General features: G+C 39.2%; 1 protein-coding gene across 8 annotated transcripts in view; it reads right to left on the bottom strand.

Moving 5' to 3' along the window:
- The window catches only part of PKHD1 (PKHD1 ciliary IPT domain containing fibrocystin/polyductin), a 603,444-nt gene that overhangs the window by 378,031 nt on the left and 206,135 nt on the right, over window positions 1-19,278 (bottom strand). For all 8 annotated transcript variants that reach the window (XM_032648750.1, XM_032648749.1, XM_032648748.1 and 5 more), the window contains 2 exons: window positions 13,928-14,063; window positions 10,927-11,173 (listed from right to left, as the gene is read on the bottom strand). In XM_032648750.1, coding sequence (XP_032504641.1) covers window positions 10,927-11,173; window positions 13,928-14,063 — 383 coding nt within the window. The remainder of the gene's footprint in view (window positions 1-10,926; window positions 11,174-13,927; window positions 14,064-19,278) is intronic.

A 19,278-nucleotide genomic window follows, 5' to 3' on the forward strand; every position in this document is an offset into this window, starting at 1 on the left:
GAGACAACAACAGTATGTATATCCTATAGCAACTGTGAAACTTAAAGTCATAATCTATGTGAAGTATTCAGTAACCATCACTAAGCCCAGTAAGTCTACCTATAGCTCATTTAAGAAAGAACCTCAGATGTGCCTGGTTTGCCACGCTGTCTACTTATTTTACTGTCTAGAGTTTATCCAGGATATATGGTCATTTAAAAACACACTCAAAACCTTTCATGGTGCAGAGCTTTAGCCCTGGCAATGTAGCACCTGATACATATTTCTTGTAAGATTAAATGTGCTTGTTTCATCCATTAATAAGTAAAATGAAAGGGATAAAGAATGCTCAGGGCATTTGGAATAAAAGAACTACTCTTTCCCAGATGTTCCTACGTAGCATTCACCAAACCTTTAGAAATCTTGGGGTAGGGGGGCCTCTTCCTCTCTTTGGGCCTGGGATATGGAGGGCTTTTTTTGCATGTATATCAAGATTTAAATTGGAACTTAAGTAAATCCTGGACTCACATTCTTAGAATCAGAGTGGATATGAAGGGTCATCTGTTCTAACATCCAATCTACTGTGGAAATTCCCTCCATATTTTATCTTGTTCCTTCTTCCAGCTTTGGGGAGTTCACATCCTCAAATTCCTCCTCCATTTATGAAAGTTATTTGTAAATTTTAATTTTAGACAAGCTTGAGAAAGCTTAATTTTCTCCCTTGTATTTTCTAGCCCTTTCTCCTCAATCGCTATGGCTTTCTCTTACCCTGACTGAAACCATGAGTCCCAGGGTCCCAGGAGATCAGCCAGCACAATTTGGCCCAACTAATATATTTACTAAGTGAAGATAGGTTGCTGGGAAATAAATGTAAAACAAATGTGATAAGAAGAGGTAAGTTGAAATACCAAAGAGGCAAATGAGTTAGCCGCAGCAAGTACCAAGGTCAATACATCAGGTGGGATTCCCCACAGTCCAGAAAATGATTCCGAAAATTTCAGGTTCTGAAAGAGCAGCCCTTCAGCTTTCACAGAGACATATGGGCTCTGGAAAATGAATCACAGGACTGAATTCCAAGACTCACTGATAAATCAGAATTTCCATTTAGTAATTCGTAGTGAGAAATAAAACTGCCTTTCACATAGTGGGTATTCAACAAATGTTTGCTGAATGAATAAATGAGTGTTGAATGGACTAGAACACTCTAACTGGCTATTTAGTGATGTTTGGTCCCAGGGAAGTCTACCCAGAAAACCACATGAGTGTCAGGAGATTTCTTGTAAACTTACTTATCGAAGGAGATAAGCAATTGATCATAAGTTATCAGATCCTGATACAGTCAACCCCATTATCAGTAAGATATTCACCCAAAGGACTTACACACTTAAGTTTAGTGGTCAGAAAACCTCTCCTGGACATACACAAGCAATCTGCACTAACAGTGGGCCCTGGTTTAGGAAAATGCTAAGATTTCCTTATGAACTTAGATTTCTTCTATCCAAGTTGAGTGCTCTCAATTGAACCACTTTTACATTAGGGTTTTGGGGTGTTTTTTTTTAACTATAGGCCAAAAGAATTCTATTTGTTGAAATGCATCCATCTGTTCACAACTAATCACTCCAACCTGTATTTTGTCACTTACTTTGCCTGACCATCCTATATTTTATCACTCTTTTCTTAAGAGATAATGCATATTTCCAGAAATTCTTCTTCATTCCAGCAATGTGGCCCCAGGAATTCTCCCTGGTCACTTGGACTAGACTTAAATTATTTCTCAGATTTCTATCAGCATCACATTTATAAGTCAGTTTTAAGATCTAATTTCTCCTGATTCTGTTTCTATAGATTGTAATTTCACTTACTGAAGGAGCCATTTTTCAGGCCATACTCCCCAGTTTCAGAAGGCCCCCCTATAAACATGACCCTGTTTTCAAATATTGTAAAACCACTAAACGCTAACATTAATTCAGTTCTATTAATCTTCGGGACTTTTCCACCTTCTTTTTTTTTTTTTTTTGTGGTATGTGGGCCTCTCACTGCTGTGGCCTCTCCCGTTGCAGAGCACAGGCTCCAGACGCGCAGGCTCAACGGCCATGGCTCACGGGCCCAGCCGCTCCGTGGCATGTGGGATCTTCCCGGACCGGGGCACGAACCCACATCCCCTGCATCGGCAGGCAGACTCTCAACCACTGCGCCACCAGGGAAGCCCTGCACCTTCTTTTTGATGCCCTTCTTCCAACAGTATCCAGTAATCTGATGCTAACTTGGTCAACCAGAGACCCAACCATAGTGCACTGTGATCCTAAACCATCCTTTCCTCTACCTTTTCCTCATTCACTGCCCGACCCTACCAAGCCGCCCCATACATCTTGACCAAGGTTTATGTGGAATGCAATTTCACAGGCACTCGAGGGCAGAATGAGCTTTCTTTAGGGAAATACAGGTAGAGGAGGAGGTTATCAAATATTCCTATATCACAGTCGGTAGTGGAAAGGATCGTATTGTGCATTCTCAAAGCAAATCAAAATGTGAAAGACCCATCTCCCAGTAGGCAAGATGCCTTTTGTTGACCATCACCCCAAGAGCCAAAAATTCTAGGTCAAATCAGCTCCCATCCCTCTAGGACAAATGCCAGCAGTGACAGTGGTGAGCTCTTCTGAAAAGCACCCAAAGAACATCAAGAGTAGAAGAATACCGTGAAGAGAATTTACCAACCATAATTACTACAATTTTCGCTTGCCCTAAATAGCCACCAATCTCCCTCTCTTTACTGTTAATGAAGCAAAGGAGCACACAAGTATTTCTAATTTGGAGAAGCCAAGGGAGTCTGCATGGGCCATTAGCAGCAGAAAGCTTCATTACTAGGAGAAGAAGTCTCTCCCTGAACTTCTCATGGCTTTATGTGCAAGAAATCAGGAGGCAACCAGTCCATTTGAAATGTTAACCCTTACCTCCGAGTCAGCAATGGCTCCTGTATACAATCAAAATGACAAGAGGACTTCAAGCCTTTCCTTTTCTATGAGGTAGCTTAATTTTTTTTTAATCACCAAGCCTGTTTTTAATTAAGGGACATTTTCCTTTAGAAATATAGCAGTATCACTTGATAAAACTTCCCAACCTAAGTACCAACTTACAATACTAGTTGCATCAACAGTTATGTAATTTAGTGCCCAGATACTGTGCAGAACTGTTGCGTGTATACTGCCCACAGAAGATTTGTTAGGCAATCAACAATACCAGTGAGAACAAACATTAACTCCCTGGTTTGTGTTTACCATTAGCTTACTTTTCCTGAGGGTCCACATCTCTGTGTATTAAGACAAACACTGCACTGAGCTCTAAATGCTCTAAATTCGGAGCAATTGTGAAATAAACCCTTTATAATTACACATCTCCTAAGCCAGACACATCATAAAAATGAGCCCCAAATGGTACTGTCGGCATTGCCTGGATATTCATGCTTGCTGCTGTTACTCTCATCTTTTACTGCACAAAGAGGACAAAATCAAAATGTTGAGCACAGCCGACAAATTTCTGTGGCACGACTTTTCTTGAGCATCCTTTAAAAATACACTGGGCTCATAAGAAGTCCTTGTCAGAAGCTCACCACTGTCCTTCATTTTGGAGAGTCTTATTTTTGCATAAGTAGCCCATCCTATACAGGTTGCTAACTGTGTATTCCCCTTGCCCCTATGGCTATTGGTGTAAATAAACCGCACCTCCCCATTGGTGAGCAATAATAATAAACAGAAATTTTTTTACATGAAAAAAAAGTCCTGTCCAAGAACCACTATTCTATCTGCTGATCTGCCATCACCCAGTGATAACTGACATGTATCAGTAAGGGGTTTCCTGTATATACTACCCTTATTGATTGAGAAACAAATATTTCTCCTTCTGAGTAAGAAACCTAAGAGAAAAGAAACCCTAACCCTCAGTCTTTCTTCCAAACTTTTAACAATTCTTAAATTCATGTAAAAAAATTCATGTAAAAAAATAGGCAGAGAGGCAAGCCGTATGAATCCTTGCGTTTCTGGCAGGTACACCCCACATCACTCCTCCATGACTTTGCAGATATATATTTCTGTTTATCTTTTTTCAGAGTTAGCTAAAGCAATAATAATTGATTGTAGAAAAGTCCCAAAATCAACCGAGCACCTCCCCAAAGGTAGTGTCTAAAGTTTTTGCGACACACTTGGGATAATAATTCTTGCTTACTATACCTCAATCCTTGAAGAGAAGCAATAGATGTCTATTGTCCATCTGTCTATCCCTCACATCCTATTGCATCTCTTTCTTGATCTGTGGAATACAGCTGGAATGGCTATCTCAGAACATGAAAACACCACCCTTGGAGCTACACAACTCCAAGGTAGACAACTACTTGTCAGGAATATTGAAAAACAACTATATGCATCTAGTAGGGAGTTAAGACTATAAAGCCTACCTCCTCTTTTATATATATGCACACCTGGTGCTGGTGGGGCTGACAGACTCCCCCTCATGAGCTCACCATCAGCCCCTCTTCCCAACTCCGTGTTCAGTGATATCAGGACAGATCGTGTGAGAGTATTTTCACCACAGAATTAAGCAAATGCTACAAATCAGGGTCTTTATTCTAGAAAGCTAGTTGTAAAACAGGTACCAGCACACCCCTGGACCCCTTTATTATTCATGAAATTTAATAACCATGGAGTATTGTTGATGATAGTCCTCAGTGTGGGCTCCATTTTGATGTTTAGATCTTTTTCTATTTTACTGCTGTAACCTCTGCTGCCAAGAGCGGATAAAACTTCTTGGAATTTTCCTGTCTCACATGTGGTTTTTTTGAGAACTGAAAAGATACCATTAGTGATGCTATGCCTATTTATCCCTAGGAAGGAGCGTTAGGTGATTATTAAAGGAAAAGCTAGGCCACAATTTCCATTTCAACTCTTCTTTACTTTTGCATTCATAGAGGCAGGGGGTGCCTTGTACTCTGAACACTGACACATTAAGAGCAGTTCCATAGGTAAACCCTGAGCGCAAGCACTACAGGGAAGGATATTAAGCAGGATCTAAGAATCAAGGTGATCAACAGCAACATTAGCCTTTTCTTTTCTAGGAGAAATAGGAAGAGAGAAACAGAAGCTTTGGGGCACAATGAATCATAAACTGTGTCCTGAAAGACTGCAGATTCCACGACTTTCTGGGATATTTCGTTGGATAAGTGCAATGTCATGTGGCTATTGGAAAGTGTTCCCTATTTTTCAAGAATTGGATTAAGTTTCATTTGAGCAAACTTAATTCCCTTGCCAGGCATTTGCTTCTCAGAAACGTAATCATCTATAATATTTTATTCTATTAGTAGTAAGTTTATATGTTGTTTTGTCAATCATAAATGTAGAGACTTTTTTTTTAAACTTCTTTATTGGAGTATAGTTGCTTTACAGTGTTGTGTTAGTTCCTGCTGTACAGCAAAGTGAATCAGCTATATGTATACATATATCCCCATATCCCCTCCCTCTTGCGTCTCCCTCTCACCCTCCCTATCCCACCCCTCTGGGTTGTTACAAAGCACCGAGCTGATCTCCCTGTGCTATGCAGCTGCTTCCCACTAGCTATCTATTTTACGTTTGGTAGTGTATATATGTCAATGCTACTCTCTCACTTCGTCTCAGCTTACCCTTCCCCCTTCCCGTGTCCTCAAGTCCATTATCTACGTCTGCGTCTTTATTCCTGTCCTGCCCCTAAGTTCATCAGACCATTCATAAATGTAGAGACTTTTGAAAGACAACATTTACTGAGCACTTACTACATGCCAGACAACGACCCTGTGATTTAAGTACCATTTGGCTCATTTTACTGATAGGAGAACTGAAGCAGAAAGAGGTGAAGTAACTTGTCCAGGAACATACCTAGGAAGTGGCGGAGGGAGGGTGGGCTATGATTTATGCCCACAAATGATTCTTAATTACCTCTCTATTCTTCAGCCTTTGAAAAATAATTTCAAACATATGCATATATCTTGACTTTCTTTTATGTACTTCCTATTAAAACTCAGAAGGACTGGTTGGCCAACCTACAACATCTTGTAAACTCTTTTAATTTCCCCCACATTCAATTCAGTACATAATTGGAAGACAGATCAAGGCTTGATTTACTGACATTTGAATAAATCTATTTCAACTGAAGGAGCTGTAGAGTGCTCTAAACCAAAAAACAAATAATTCCCAGATGGTAATTGTGAAAGTTCATTCTCATTCCCCCCATCACAATTCTATGCATCTATACCACCAGGAAAAGAAAAGGATTGCAAATGTCCGCAAACTGCTGATTCGGTGGGTGGGGTAGGGGCAGAGTGGAGAAGAAATCAGCTGTTAAAATAAATCATCTGATCAACTGACAGCCCTGGGCAAGCAAAAGCCCAGAAGACATTATGAAAGGATATTCTTAAGTATTTGATGTTGCTAGGAATTTTAGAAACAAAGACTGAGGATAGTCTTTTAATCCTGGATCTTCTAAAGAAAAGTTAAGGGCTGTGGACTCCTCATAAATATGTCCTAAGAGAGAAATGGACAATAAGGACACTACAGGAAGATTTGGGGGAGTCCACAATTTCTTAAATGATATTCATTTATTCAATACTAATTTTATTGAGTCACTATATGTTCAACATGGTACTGGGCACCATAATACAAACAAACAGAAAACCCTATCCTTGCCCTACTTACCATGTATGAAGAGGGAGGGGCAATTTATAAAGCTATGTAGGAGCTATGAGTATTGGTTAGAGCAAGTATAGAGAGCCAGCACACAGCAGGGATACAAAAGCTGTACAGAAAGCTTGGGGAAGCTTACTAGAGAAAACAACCTTCATGTTGAGTTCATGGAAGCTGAGCCTTATGGGCTGAAAAGCACAAAGAAGTTGAGTATGGCTGAGACATAAAATGCAGGGAAGGGAGGGCAGAGCATTGAGAAATGATGCTAGAAGTACAAACAGGAGCAGGTCATGAAGTGCCCACAAGACATTACAAATGGCAGGCTTTCATCGGGAGGCACTGGGAAACCTTGACAAAGTTTCTACAAAGAAATGCATGGATGGCAAGACCAAATCCGATCTACAAAGCCTCAAAAAGTTTAAGAATGGCATCACAGCAAGGTGGCAAGCTAAGAGGCTGTTGTGGTTATACAGGTGGGAAGCAGTGTCAACCTGGACTAGAGTAGCTGGGAAGGAGAGAAGTAGAAAAACTCAGGAGAGATTTTTTAGGCGATAAAATGGGCTGGACTTGGTAGGTGATTTCTGTGAGGAATAAGTAAGAAGATGAGTCAAGGATGACTCCCATCTCTGGTTTAGATATAACTGAATCAGTTGTCTGAACACCCAGAGATTCTGAACACCGAGGGAGGAATAGGTCCGAGGAATAAAGACCATACGTTCAGTTTTGACAAGTTGAGTTTGAGATGGCTGTTGAATACTCTAGTGGAAATACTGAAAGCATAGCTGCTCAACGGAAATATAATACAAGCCATAAATGCAGGCCGCAGATAGAATCTTAAATTTTATTGTAGCCACATTGAAAAATTTAAAAGAAACACGTGAAATTAATTCTAATAATATATTTAACCCAATATATTCAAAACTTATCATTTCAACGTAAGCAATATGAACAAATTGTTGAGCTCTCTTACATTCTTTTTTTTCATACAAAGTCTTAGAAATAAGGTGTATAGTTTAAACTTATGGCACATCTCCATTTGGGCGAGCCACATTTCACGTGTTCAGTAGCCACCTGTGGCGAGTGACTTCAATACTGCGCAGGGCAGATTGGATAAATGGATCTGGAATTCAATAAAGCGATGTAGACTGGAGGAAAAAAATCTAGAATCAACAGTGACTGTTAACCGAGGCTGTGGAATAATCCAGATCACTTGGGAAGAGCATGACGTGCGAGGAAAGCTTCTCACAGAACCCTAAGGAACACTAGCATTTAAGGGGCAGGGAGACGAACTTACAAAGGAGGTCTAGAAGGAGCTCACAGAAATCCACTGGTGAGATGATCCTCATTCCAGGTAATTTATCTCTAGACGTAAGAAATGTGGGATCAGTAAATCCAGGAACTGATTTCTGGAATGTGAGGCACGTTGCCATTATGAGGCCTCTATAGGAAACGTGCCTGACATTTTTCTGAAATGAGGTCCTGACTTACACTGATAGGGCTAAAGCTTTCCAGTCTTATCAGGAAGGATGGGGCTGGTAGAATGAGATTGGAAGCCAGGAAAGGAATGCTATGCTGAGTACCTGTGGTCCCTAAAGACAGCACGTTTTTAGAACTGGCAAGTGAGAGGGAACTCACCCAAACCAAGCATGTCATCATTTTAACAAAACAGAAACTACACTCTGCCTTGTAGAGGGTGGGAATCTTTCCTTCACCTAAATATTAAACATTATTACCAACTTCAAACATTTTTAAGCCTCAGTCAACCCAACTGCAAGGTCAAGTCAGAGGAAGGTACAAAACCAGAAATGCCACAATGTAATCACCCATCACTCTTGGAAAAGGTAGTGAGGAGAGGTCGCCAATGTCAAACAAGGAACTTATAGTGAACATGAACCAGAAGGGGCCTCCAAGGAGGAGATCACACTCCAAGCACTCGGTTGCTGGTTAGGGGGCAGAGGTGCCCCATTAAACAGCTGTGCAGCCCTCACGCCTTGCCCTCTGGGGACCTGGGCTGAGGGAGGCAGGAGGAGGCTAAGAGTTGAAAGGGAATAGGGCAGGGTCCTTGTGCCACATCAGATCTCCATCAACATGCAACCCCAAAAGATGGGGACCGTGAGAGCTTTGTAAATCAACTCTTAGGGTGCGTGCTCCAGGGCAAATAGCACAACAAATTAATCCTTTCTCCATGAAATGCAGCAAAGTTTGTATCTACGCAGAATTCAAATTGCTCATTAGCTCTGACATTTTCCTAATGAGGTTATAATGCTCTGGGACAGAGATCAAGTCACTGAACACAAATAGTTGAGGATAGAATCCTGGAAAGCTCAAGGTAGAAAGACCTTAGGGCAGTGCTTCTAAACATTGAGTATAAATCCCCTGTGGGTCCTGACTCAGAACGTCTGCGGTGAGTCTGAGATTCCCAAGTCTAATCCCAGACCACACTGATGCACTCTGACTAGCAAGGCCTTCGAGATCATCTAACCCAACCACCTTACCCTAGAGATGAGGACATGAAGGCTAAGAGGCTCATAATTGGGAGTGTGCTAAGACTCCCCTGGGGCAAATTTGGGGTCATTGAGCACTTGTCCACAGACCTGTGAATCAACCTGAAAATGTTTAAATAGAAGCCTAGGGAGTAGGGTGACCAACCAACCTGGTTTTCTCAAGACTGAAGGGGTTTCTGGGACACGAGGTTTTCTATTTTAAAACCAAGAAAATTACAAACAAACCAAGGCAAGTTTTTCACCCTAGTAGGAGTCTTTTGAATCTACTTAGAATACAGTATCAGGATTATTATCTTTTTGACCTTGTCAGTCCCTGAGTGCTGGGATCATGACCTGCTGCCTAGGTAAGCACCTAATTATCCTGTCTGAAGATTCTCCAAGAGCAGATGTTCAGAGGATTACACCTGCAGAGCCTTCTAATGCCGCTAAACACCTCTGTAAGACACAGTCTCCCAGTAGGTCTCCAAGTAAGGCATAAAAAAGGAATATCAACAACACAGAGAAATCAATATCATGCAAGCACAGAATGTTCTTTTTAACTACATAAATCTATTTTAATTTTCCTCATTTGGAAAAAACGCATATAAGAAATAAATCGCTAACTTTAATAAAGCTCAAAATGCTCATTAAAAACATCTTTGTTAAAATCACTAAAATGATAAAAATCAGGATGCATTCCTAAGGATGAAAAGAAAAGGCATGCTCTGCATAATCCAAATGATTAGAAATGAAAATATATCCCTCCACGTTGTTATTTTACTCGCTGGAATTGGGTCCATTAACATTAGATAGAATAATAAACAGTTTGGAAAGCAAAAGTGGAGCATTTTCAAATGATTCAATGCTAGCAGGGTATTATATTACTAAGGTGTCTAAAACAATGTCAAGATACTGATGCCATCTGCGTTCAGAATGCAGACTTAGTGCAATCCTGACCATATAGGCTCACTCTCTGGAGTTTACCTGTTTAAATAAGATGCCAGCATGACCTGGCTGAAGCACTTGACTTAATATTCATGCAGTTAGGACACAAAACAAAAGGAAAGAAATGTGGCTAAATGTATATAATGCATTTGAAATAGGTAAAAGATAGAACCCTGGACACTCAGCAATCTTTACCTGGAAATTAAAGAGGGCAGAAGCAATCCTATTATGCATTATAAACAGCCCAGGTGCTGACCTAATGGTAGCTTGGGTAGCATAACCAAGGAGTCCTTGCTCCAATATTAATAGGAAATGTATTGTACAAATGCAATAGTTCGTGAAATTAACAAGGAAAATGAACTGGGGTGAAGCAACTTTGCAAGTAATAGGGAGGCGTCAGCAATTGCTTCCCTGGAGCATACTGAACACCTCAAAAGAGCTCAGGGGGAGCAGGTGTACACAAATGAGAACGGACATTACTGGAATTTTTAATAATCCTCTTAATTTAAATATATTTCAAATTCTCTGTTGGTTGCGAGTCTTTTCAAGAGGACGCTATTAGCTCAAAATGCCAATAAGAGGTCAAGGGCTATGAGACCTGGTCCATTGTTATTGAAAGTTAGCTGCCATTTGAATCAGTCTAAAACTACCGTAAACTTATGATTTGACAGCTGTCAAAATTATCCCCACGTCACTTTTGTAGAACTAAATACCTCCAAAAGATTCCAGAAAACAATTTCGCTTCTATAAATATCAACAGCATGGATGATATATGCATGTGCATTGACAAGCCAAAATGTAGAGTTAATTCAACTTACAAACCAATAGACATACGATGAAAGAGAACATTTTCCTCACAGACACTTCCATGGACAAGCTGACTGAAGCTGGCCTTGACCAAACAAGAAGCTGGAAGGGTTTCCATAGAAGCAAGAACGTGACTTCTATTTTTCCCGGACAGAGACCCATCCAAGTCTTCCAAAATTGCTGCATGAGGAAATGGAAACGCTACCAAGTTTGGAGAGTTTGTAAACTTCAACTGGTTGGTCTTGACAGTAAATCCACCTATAAATTGGAAGAAAGACTGTGATGCAGTGACACCAAAGAATATGATCACAAATGGCAACTGAACTCACGGGGATATTTTCAGTATTCCAAATTGCATATTTACACGGTTTTACAATCCACTCAATTTATTCAAGAAAAAAAAAATCCTAGGTGTTGACTATATGCCAGGCTCTGTGCTATGTACTGGAGAGAGAGGGAAACAAGAACAGTAGTGGCATTGCCCTCATGCAGCCTGTATTCTAGGGCAAGGATTCTCAACCAGGGGTGGTTTGCCCTCCAGGGGACATTTGGCACCACTTGCAATCATTTTTGGCTGTCACAACTGGGTGGATGGCAGGGCTACGAGCATCTGGTGGGTAGAGGCAAGGATGAGGCTAAACATTCTATAATGCACAGGACAGTTCCCACAAGAAAAAGTTATCCAGGGACTTCCCTGGCGGTCCAGCGGTTAAGACTCCGTGCTTCCACTGCAGGGGGTGCGGGTTCCATCCCTGGTCCGGGAACTAAGATCCCCCATGCTGCTCTGTGCAGCCAAAAAAAAAGTTATCCAACCCCAAATGCCATAGTGCCAAGGGTGAGAAATTGTGGTCTAGTGGGAAATGATGAAACATAACATTAATTGACTAATTATTAAATGCTAAAATTGCTGTGGGTTAGTCTCTCCATCTTTCTGCTCTAGTTCTTCTACGGCAAACCGAACCCCACTTTTTATGAGATTTATACTTTAATCATTTACCCTCAAAAGCAATATTCAATCAATCACGTATGGGTAGATAGTAATAGTAACATTTTTCAAATACTAGCTCTAGGGCTCCACTTCTTAGCGGGGTTTCCCTCATGCCACCTCCATGTGATTCACTGGGATTCTGTTGCCAGTCCAGTTGCCCAGGAAGAAACGATGGCAGTGGTCTAATACTCACCTTCCTGTCATTAAAATTTAAAAATTCAGTACACATCTCTTAGTATATATGCTACCATATTACTATATTATATACCTTATAAAATACACCAAAAAAGGAAAATTTTAAAATAAAATATTGATACAAAGAGAGGCCCTAATGCTTTCATTCTCATCCCAGTAGAGTCCATGGACTGAATTGTCACACATTCAAGATGCCACGATTCCACCTCTGGCAACTTCTGTAGTTCATCTAATACCACAAGCAGCTCTACAATTCAGTTATACTGGATTTCTTTGCAATTCCCCAATCATTAACTTGCTCTTTGGAATTTTTTTTGCATATGCTGTTTCTAATACGTAGAAACTTTTCTCTGCCTATTCCTCCTTGCAAACTTCTCTTCACCTTTCTAAATCCTGCTCCAGGCACTCTATGATGAAATCTTACCTGACCCCTTACCTTGCTCCCCTCACTGGCCTTGCTCAATCCTCTAGTACTGGATTTATCACACTATTACAATCGCTGGCTTAGACATTTATTTTTGTGCCTAGATGGAGAGACGCTGGAAGACAAGAACTATGTGTTTTTCATCTCTGCACTGCCCAGTTCCTTAAACCGAACCTGGACTAGACAATTTTTAAACAAATGAAGGAGATGGCTCCGCCAAGACCATCCAGTGGGAAGAGATTAGAGCTCATAAGGAGCAGGGTTCTTTTTTTTCAGTGTCTTATGAATGATATGAAACAGTGAAGCTATTAAATGACTGAGGAATTATGATTTGAAGTGATTGCCATAAGGCATTTTTTATTCCCATTATTATTTCTACAATCTTAAACTCAGATGCCACCCAAGTAAAAACAATATTTGGCTCTGCCTATGGCGGGGGGGCGGGGGGGTGGTGGAAAAAAGCACAGTGGAAACTTGCTGATTATTCATTTAATTAAAAAAACAAACAATTATCTAAATTGGTGATTCAAACCACAAGAGCATATTTACTTGAATCACTTGATTTGTCTGTTTACAATGATCAAATCAACTAGATTGCGCTCTGCTTCTTTTCACCTTGGCCCATGAGTTCTCCAAGGTATTTCTCACTGCCTCTGAGATGTGGTTAACAAGTGGACAAGAATTGCTATGGTGCATACAACAAGTCTTGGGCTGTTGCAAACATAAAGTACCTGAACTCTGGCTCTTTCAGGAAAGCTTGCATGTATGTTAGTTTATATCCATATGTCTATCCGTCCAGTTCCATTCATTGATTTAATCAATGAACCTACTGGGCATCAGGCTACTAGTTACTAATGATAAAACTCTGAGCAAAAGAGATGTGATCAGATATAGAGAACAAACTGGTGGCTAGGTTGGGGCAAGATGGGGGAGGGGCTCAAGAGGGACAAACTAGCATGTATAAAATAAATAAGCTACAAGGATATATCGTAGAGCCCAGGAAATATAGCCAATATTTCATAATAACTTTAAATGGAGTATAATCCATAAAAATATTGAATCACTATGTTGTACACCTGAAACTAACTGTAAATCAACTCTACTTCAATAAAAGAGAGAAAGATGTGATCCCTGCCTTTATGAAGCTGAGAGTCCAGCAGAGACATGGCACCATAGTCACAGAGTGTGATAGGCACCATATAGGGAAAGACTGGGGAGCTGCAGGAGCCACATTGGGAGCACCTGGCCTCCTCTAGAATTTCTCTTAGGAGATTTGAGCAGCAGTTTCAACTAATGCAATCTTATAACTGAAAGAAACAATGAGTCACAATGGCTTTTGCCACTATTTATCACATTTATATGAGTACTCGCCTTATTCACTATCTATCTTATCTACTCAACTTACCCTGTCCTCGGGAACAGCCTGAACAGGTCCTGATGGCCACACAGTCAGTGAGATCAAAATTCACAAAGGTTGTGTTAGACACTGTCAGTTCCCACCTTTTGGGAGTTTTGATCCCAGCTGACATACACAGGCTTCCCTGTGATTTAGAAGGGGGACAAAAGGGAAGAAAAATAAGGGGACTGGCCACATGAAATACAATTTTAATACATGAATAAAAACAATTAAGTGAATAAAAAGACAAACTACAGACTGGGAAAAATATTTGCAAATCAAATATATGACAAAGGATCACAATGAAATATGCTACACACCTGTTAGATGGCTAAATGAAAAAATAGTGACCGTACCAAGTGCTGATGAGGAAAAGAAATAAATGAACCTCTCATACATTGCTGGTGGAAATGCAAAATGGTACAACCACTTTGGAAAATAGTTTGGCACTTTCTTACAAAATTAAACATACTCTTAACATTGACCTAACAACTCAACTCCTAAGTGTTTACCTTAGAGAAATGAAAACTTATGTTCATACAAAACCCTTACACAAATGGTTAAAACAGTTTTCTTTGTAGTCAATCACCAAATCTAGAAACAACTCAAATGTCCTTCAACAAATGAGTAGGTAAACCTGTGGTAGATCCCTATAGTGGAATACTGCCCCACAATAACAAGGAATAAAATACAAGTTAGATAAATACTAAAGGATTCGGGAACGTAAGAAGCCAGTCTCAAAAGGTTACATACTATCTTATTCCATTTATATGACTGTTGAAAAGAAAAAACTATAGTGACAGAGAATACATTAGTGACCTCCGAGGGGTTAGACATGAGAAGAGGATGTGGCTACAGAAACGGAGTCAGAGGGAGGTTTTTTCAGGCTGATGCAACTGTTCTGTATCTTGATTGTGGTGTTGGTAGTTACAGAAATCTACACATACGTTAAAATTTATAGAACTGTATAGCAAAAAAGTCCATTTTACTGTATGTTAATATAAAAATAAATAGTAAAGAGTCTAAAAAGAAACAAAAACTGCTTCCAGGATTTTCCACAAAATCTCTTCAACAGACTCCATCTAATCAAGCTGTTAGTGCTTCACTGTTCTGCTGCTAAAGATAATTGTCTGTCTGAGGATCACCAGAAATTGTCAAGGGTCTCCAGCATGGAAGACAGTGATAAAAAGAAACAAACAGAAGAAAAGAAACCCAGTGGAGACAAAGCCAGTACAGAAATCAGAAGAAAACTTAAAAACTATCATTAATAACATCAGAGAAATAAGAATACCATGTGCATGAAACAAGAAGAAGCCTAAAAAGGAATTTTTCGGAAAAGAAAAAGAGAACAAAAACAGGACAGCAGTAATAATAAATTCAATAGAAAAAATGAAATAACTTAGAAAGTAGGATAAAAAGGCAGTGGGGCAGTGGGAAATCAGAGAGAAAATTAAGAAGATTAGATAAGTAATTTAGAGAGCCAATATCCGAATAATAATAATTTCAAGAAAAAGGAAAATATATAGGAGATAAGTATCAAAGAAATAAGTGAAGGAAACTTCCCAGAAGGAAAGGATATGATTTTCCACAGTGAAAAGTCTGGCCCAGAGCCTAATACAGTGGTTAGAAGAAAAAGCCACACAGCAAGGTACACCATATTGAAATTGCAAAATACCAGGGACAAGGGCGAGACCCTAAAAATCTCCAAAGAGGAAAAACTAATAGGTTACATATAAAAGACCTAGAATCAGAGTATCTAAAAACTCATTTCTTTTTGCAAAGTGATTCAGCATATATATATGGTTTTTTAAATTATTTTCCATGATGGTTTATCACAGGATATTGAACATAGTTCTTCTCTGTGCTATACAGTAAGACCTTGCTGTTTAACCATCTTATATATATATAATGGTTTGCACAGAGTATCTAAAAACTTTTTAACCTCAAGACTAGAAGCTAGGAGACAATGAAGAATTGCCTTCAAAACGTCAAGGCAAAATGAACTCCAACCTAGTAGTCTATAGCCACAACCTTCCAAGAAGGGGGTCTCCATTTGTAGGTCAAAATCTTTAACTTCCACAGACCCCCAGTTAGTTAAGAAAGTTACTGCAGGCTAATAAAATAAGAATTAAATCAGAAAGGAGGGAGACAGGGGAATCAGGAACAAGAGTTCCAATACTACAGAGACATGAAGAAAATCTCCAGGATGTTGGTCAAGAGAAATTCCAAGACCTAGCTATGAAACCCTTTTCTCACACTGCTGGTACAAGTTTAAATACTTGTAATTGTTGTTTGTCGTTTGGCATCGGCCACTAAAACTGAAGGGATATACTCTGAGCCAGCAATTTTACAATCTGGCACATGTCCAACAGAAATGCATGCTTGTGAACACCAAGAGACATATAGAAGATTGTTCATAACATCTTTCTCTGTAATAACCTAAAACTGGAAACAAGCAAATGTGCATCAAGAGCAACATAGCTTTAAAAAATTGTGATAGAGTCCATAAAGTGGAATACTACGTAACAATGGGAAGAATAAATGATTGCAACATATAAAAACATGGATGAATCTCACAGACATAATGTTATGCCAAAGAAGCCAGGCACAGAAGAGTTACACGATTTATGATTCCATTTATATAAAGTGCAAAAACAGATTTGAAATTAACCTATGTCTGAGAAGTCTAAATAATGGTTCTCCTTTGGCTTGGGGGCTGGGGGTTGGCTTAACTGGGAGCAGGCATGAAGGGGTTTCAGAGGAATTGGTGATGTGCTATTTCTAGATCTGGGTGGTATGCACGTGGTTTTTGCTTTATAAAAATTCATTGAGCTCTTCACTTGTGATTTGTGCACTTTTCCCCATAAACGTTATATTTCCATGAAACAATTTGTTTTAAAAGGTGGGACAATACTACAGAAAAATAACGTATAAGATGGGAGGGTGAAGAAAGAAGTTAGAGAAGTTTAAGGTCCTTGCATGGCTCATGTAATTAAGTGCCGATGTAATTAAGACTTTGTGAAGACGAGCAGGTGTGTCACAAGTTTAAGTCCAACGTGAACAATCATAACAGAATGAATAAGGTTCGAATGAGTAAATATAAAAAAGATATTATTCAAAGCAGGACAAATCAAGTTCCGAAAGCAGAAAAAAAGAAACATAGAAAACGGGTTGCAAACTGAAAGCACAAAATAAGATGGTGGAAATAAATGCAAATATGTGGGAGACATCAGCATGTGGGTGGCAATAACTGAAGCCACTAGAGAAAATGAGATTTCTCCCAGGGAGAGCAAGTATATGGAGAAAAGAAGGGGCCCTACGATAGAATTTAGACAAACAAAAAGATGAAAAGTCTAAACTGGGGAAGAGAAATCCACAAGTGAAGATGAGGAGTAAACCTGAGACAAATAGGAGAAAGAATGAAGCATCCCCAACAGCATCTGTCCAAATAAGACTTTTTTTTAAAGTAGTATCATCTGCTTGAATTAATAACAACAAAAAGGCAACCATCCTACAGTTACTTCCAAAAGTAGGATGACCATAATTTACACCCAAATCAGGACATCCTGAAGAGTGTGAAAATGGGTGCTAATTAGATGGAAGGCTAGGACTGCACAACAAACAAAACCACACAACCAATCTAGCATGTATAGTGATGGTTAGCGCACCTCCTTCTCTTGCATAATAAAGCCATCATCATTGAAAATTATTCTACCCATCTCAGCAACAAGGTAATGCTGGGTATGAGGCATACACAAATATGCCTAAAGGAAAAAAAATCCTTTTTTCTTCCAGAGAAAACTTAGTTTTCTTCCAGAAACTAGTGTTTGTTTTAGAATAAGACTCACTGATAGCAGAAACTAACACAATATTGTAAAGCAATTATACTCTAATAAAGATGTTAAAAAAATTTTTTTAATAAAAATAAATTTTAAAAGACTCACTGATAATTGTGTGTCACCAATTATACGTGGGTGGAAGGTCTAAGAATAGTTAAGCCAAATTCTCTGAAAATTTTAATTCCTAAAGAAATGGCAGGTTTGAAAGAAAGAGGCTAAAATCAGATTTCCACAACCACAGAGAGGTTTGGCATCCTCCTTTTTTTAAAAAAAAAACAATTAACACAGTTTTATACAGCAATAAAGTGGTTCTCAAATCTGAGCAATGTTGTGTTAACTAAAGATTCATAGATATTTTTCTTGTTTGTTTTTAACTCTAGAACTTGGTGAAGATTTTAAAGTGTTAATATGCAATGTGAGTTTCAGGGGATGGGAGGGATGGTAAACAGCATATCCTATATGTAATTAACCTAAGAATCTTTCTTTTCTCAGAGTCTCTCTTGGGACCAGCCTTCAATGAAAAACACTTCAGAGAATACTGGAGTAGGCACTAATAAATGCTTATTGCCAAAGCCATTTTCCATATGTAATTAAACGAGTATTAGACCAGGCATGGGAAGATATCCAGGTGGTCCTAGCTCCACAATACTGGGCATGATTTTGGGCTATCATTTGACTTCCCAAAGCCTCCATTTCTTTACCTGTAAATTCAGGAGTTCTAACTAGACCAACTCTTAGGTAATATTTACCTCTAAAGTTGCATGGTTTTATGATTTGGATGCCTAATCAAGATCTAGACCTTTCCTAGAACAAGCTGTTTAACATTTTCCATCCAGGGACTTTGGTTCTGCACTTACTTGTTAGGAGACTCAGAAGCCCTCAGTTGCATTACCTTGCTGGTGAATCACACTCCAGGGGTGAGATTATTTTTTGTTATCTCATGATAAGCACCCTTTTGTCACAATCTATCTCTTAACTTATGTCACGCTCCCATGAATTATGATGTCTATTTAGCATCAGTTAGGATGTTGTGACATTGATTTGCCAGGACAGTTATTTACTCAGCTTGATGGGCATTTTATTTTTAGCATCTTCTATATTGTTATTTCGGAGAAATTTAAGGGCCTGGGTCAACCAGTATCACAGAATCTAAATCTGGGTCCCATGCTCTCTCGAAAACTATGCAACCTGAAAAGAAGAATAATCTCTCAAGGTGGTAATCCTTTCAGAGAAAAGGAAAAACTGGCAGGTATTTTCCCTCCTGAAAAGAATGGTTCAGAAGAGAAGTAATGAAGGAAGTTGGAGAATTAAATATAGGAAAATGTAGTTTAGTAAGAAAATGATTTTTTTTACTCTTAATGTTTGTATCTATAGCTATGAAATAGCTATACTATAATTATTGAAATAGCTATACTATAATTATTGACTAAAGTCAATAATTATCACTTAAATATCAGTTGATCAAAGCATTCAGGAACAAACTAAAGAGAATGCTCTTTCCTTGGTCCCCAGAAGTACTCT

This window comes from Phocoena sinus, chromosome 11 (genome assembly GCF_008692025.1).
Source record: "Phocoena sinus isolate mPhoSin1 chromosome 11, mPhoSin1.pri, whole genome shotgun sequence".
Lineage (NCBI taxonomy): Eukaryota > Metazoa > Chordata > Mammalia > Artiodactyla > Phocoenidae > Phocoena > Phocoena sinus.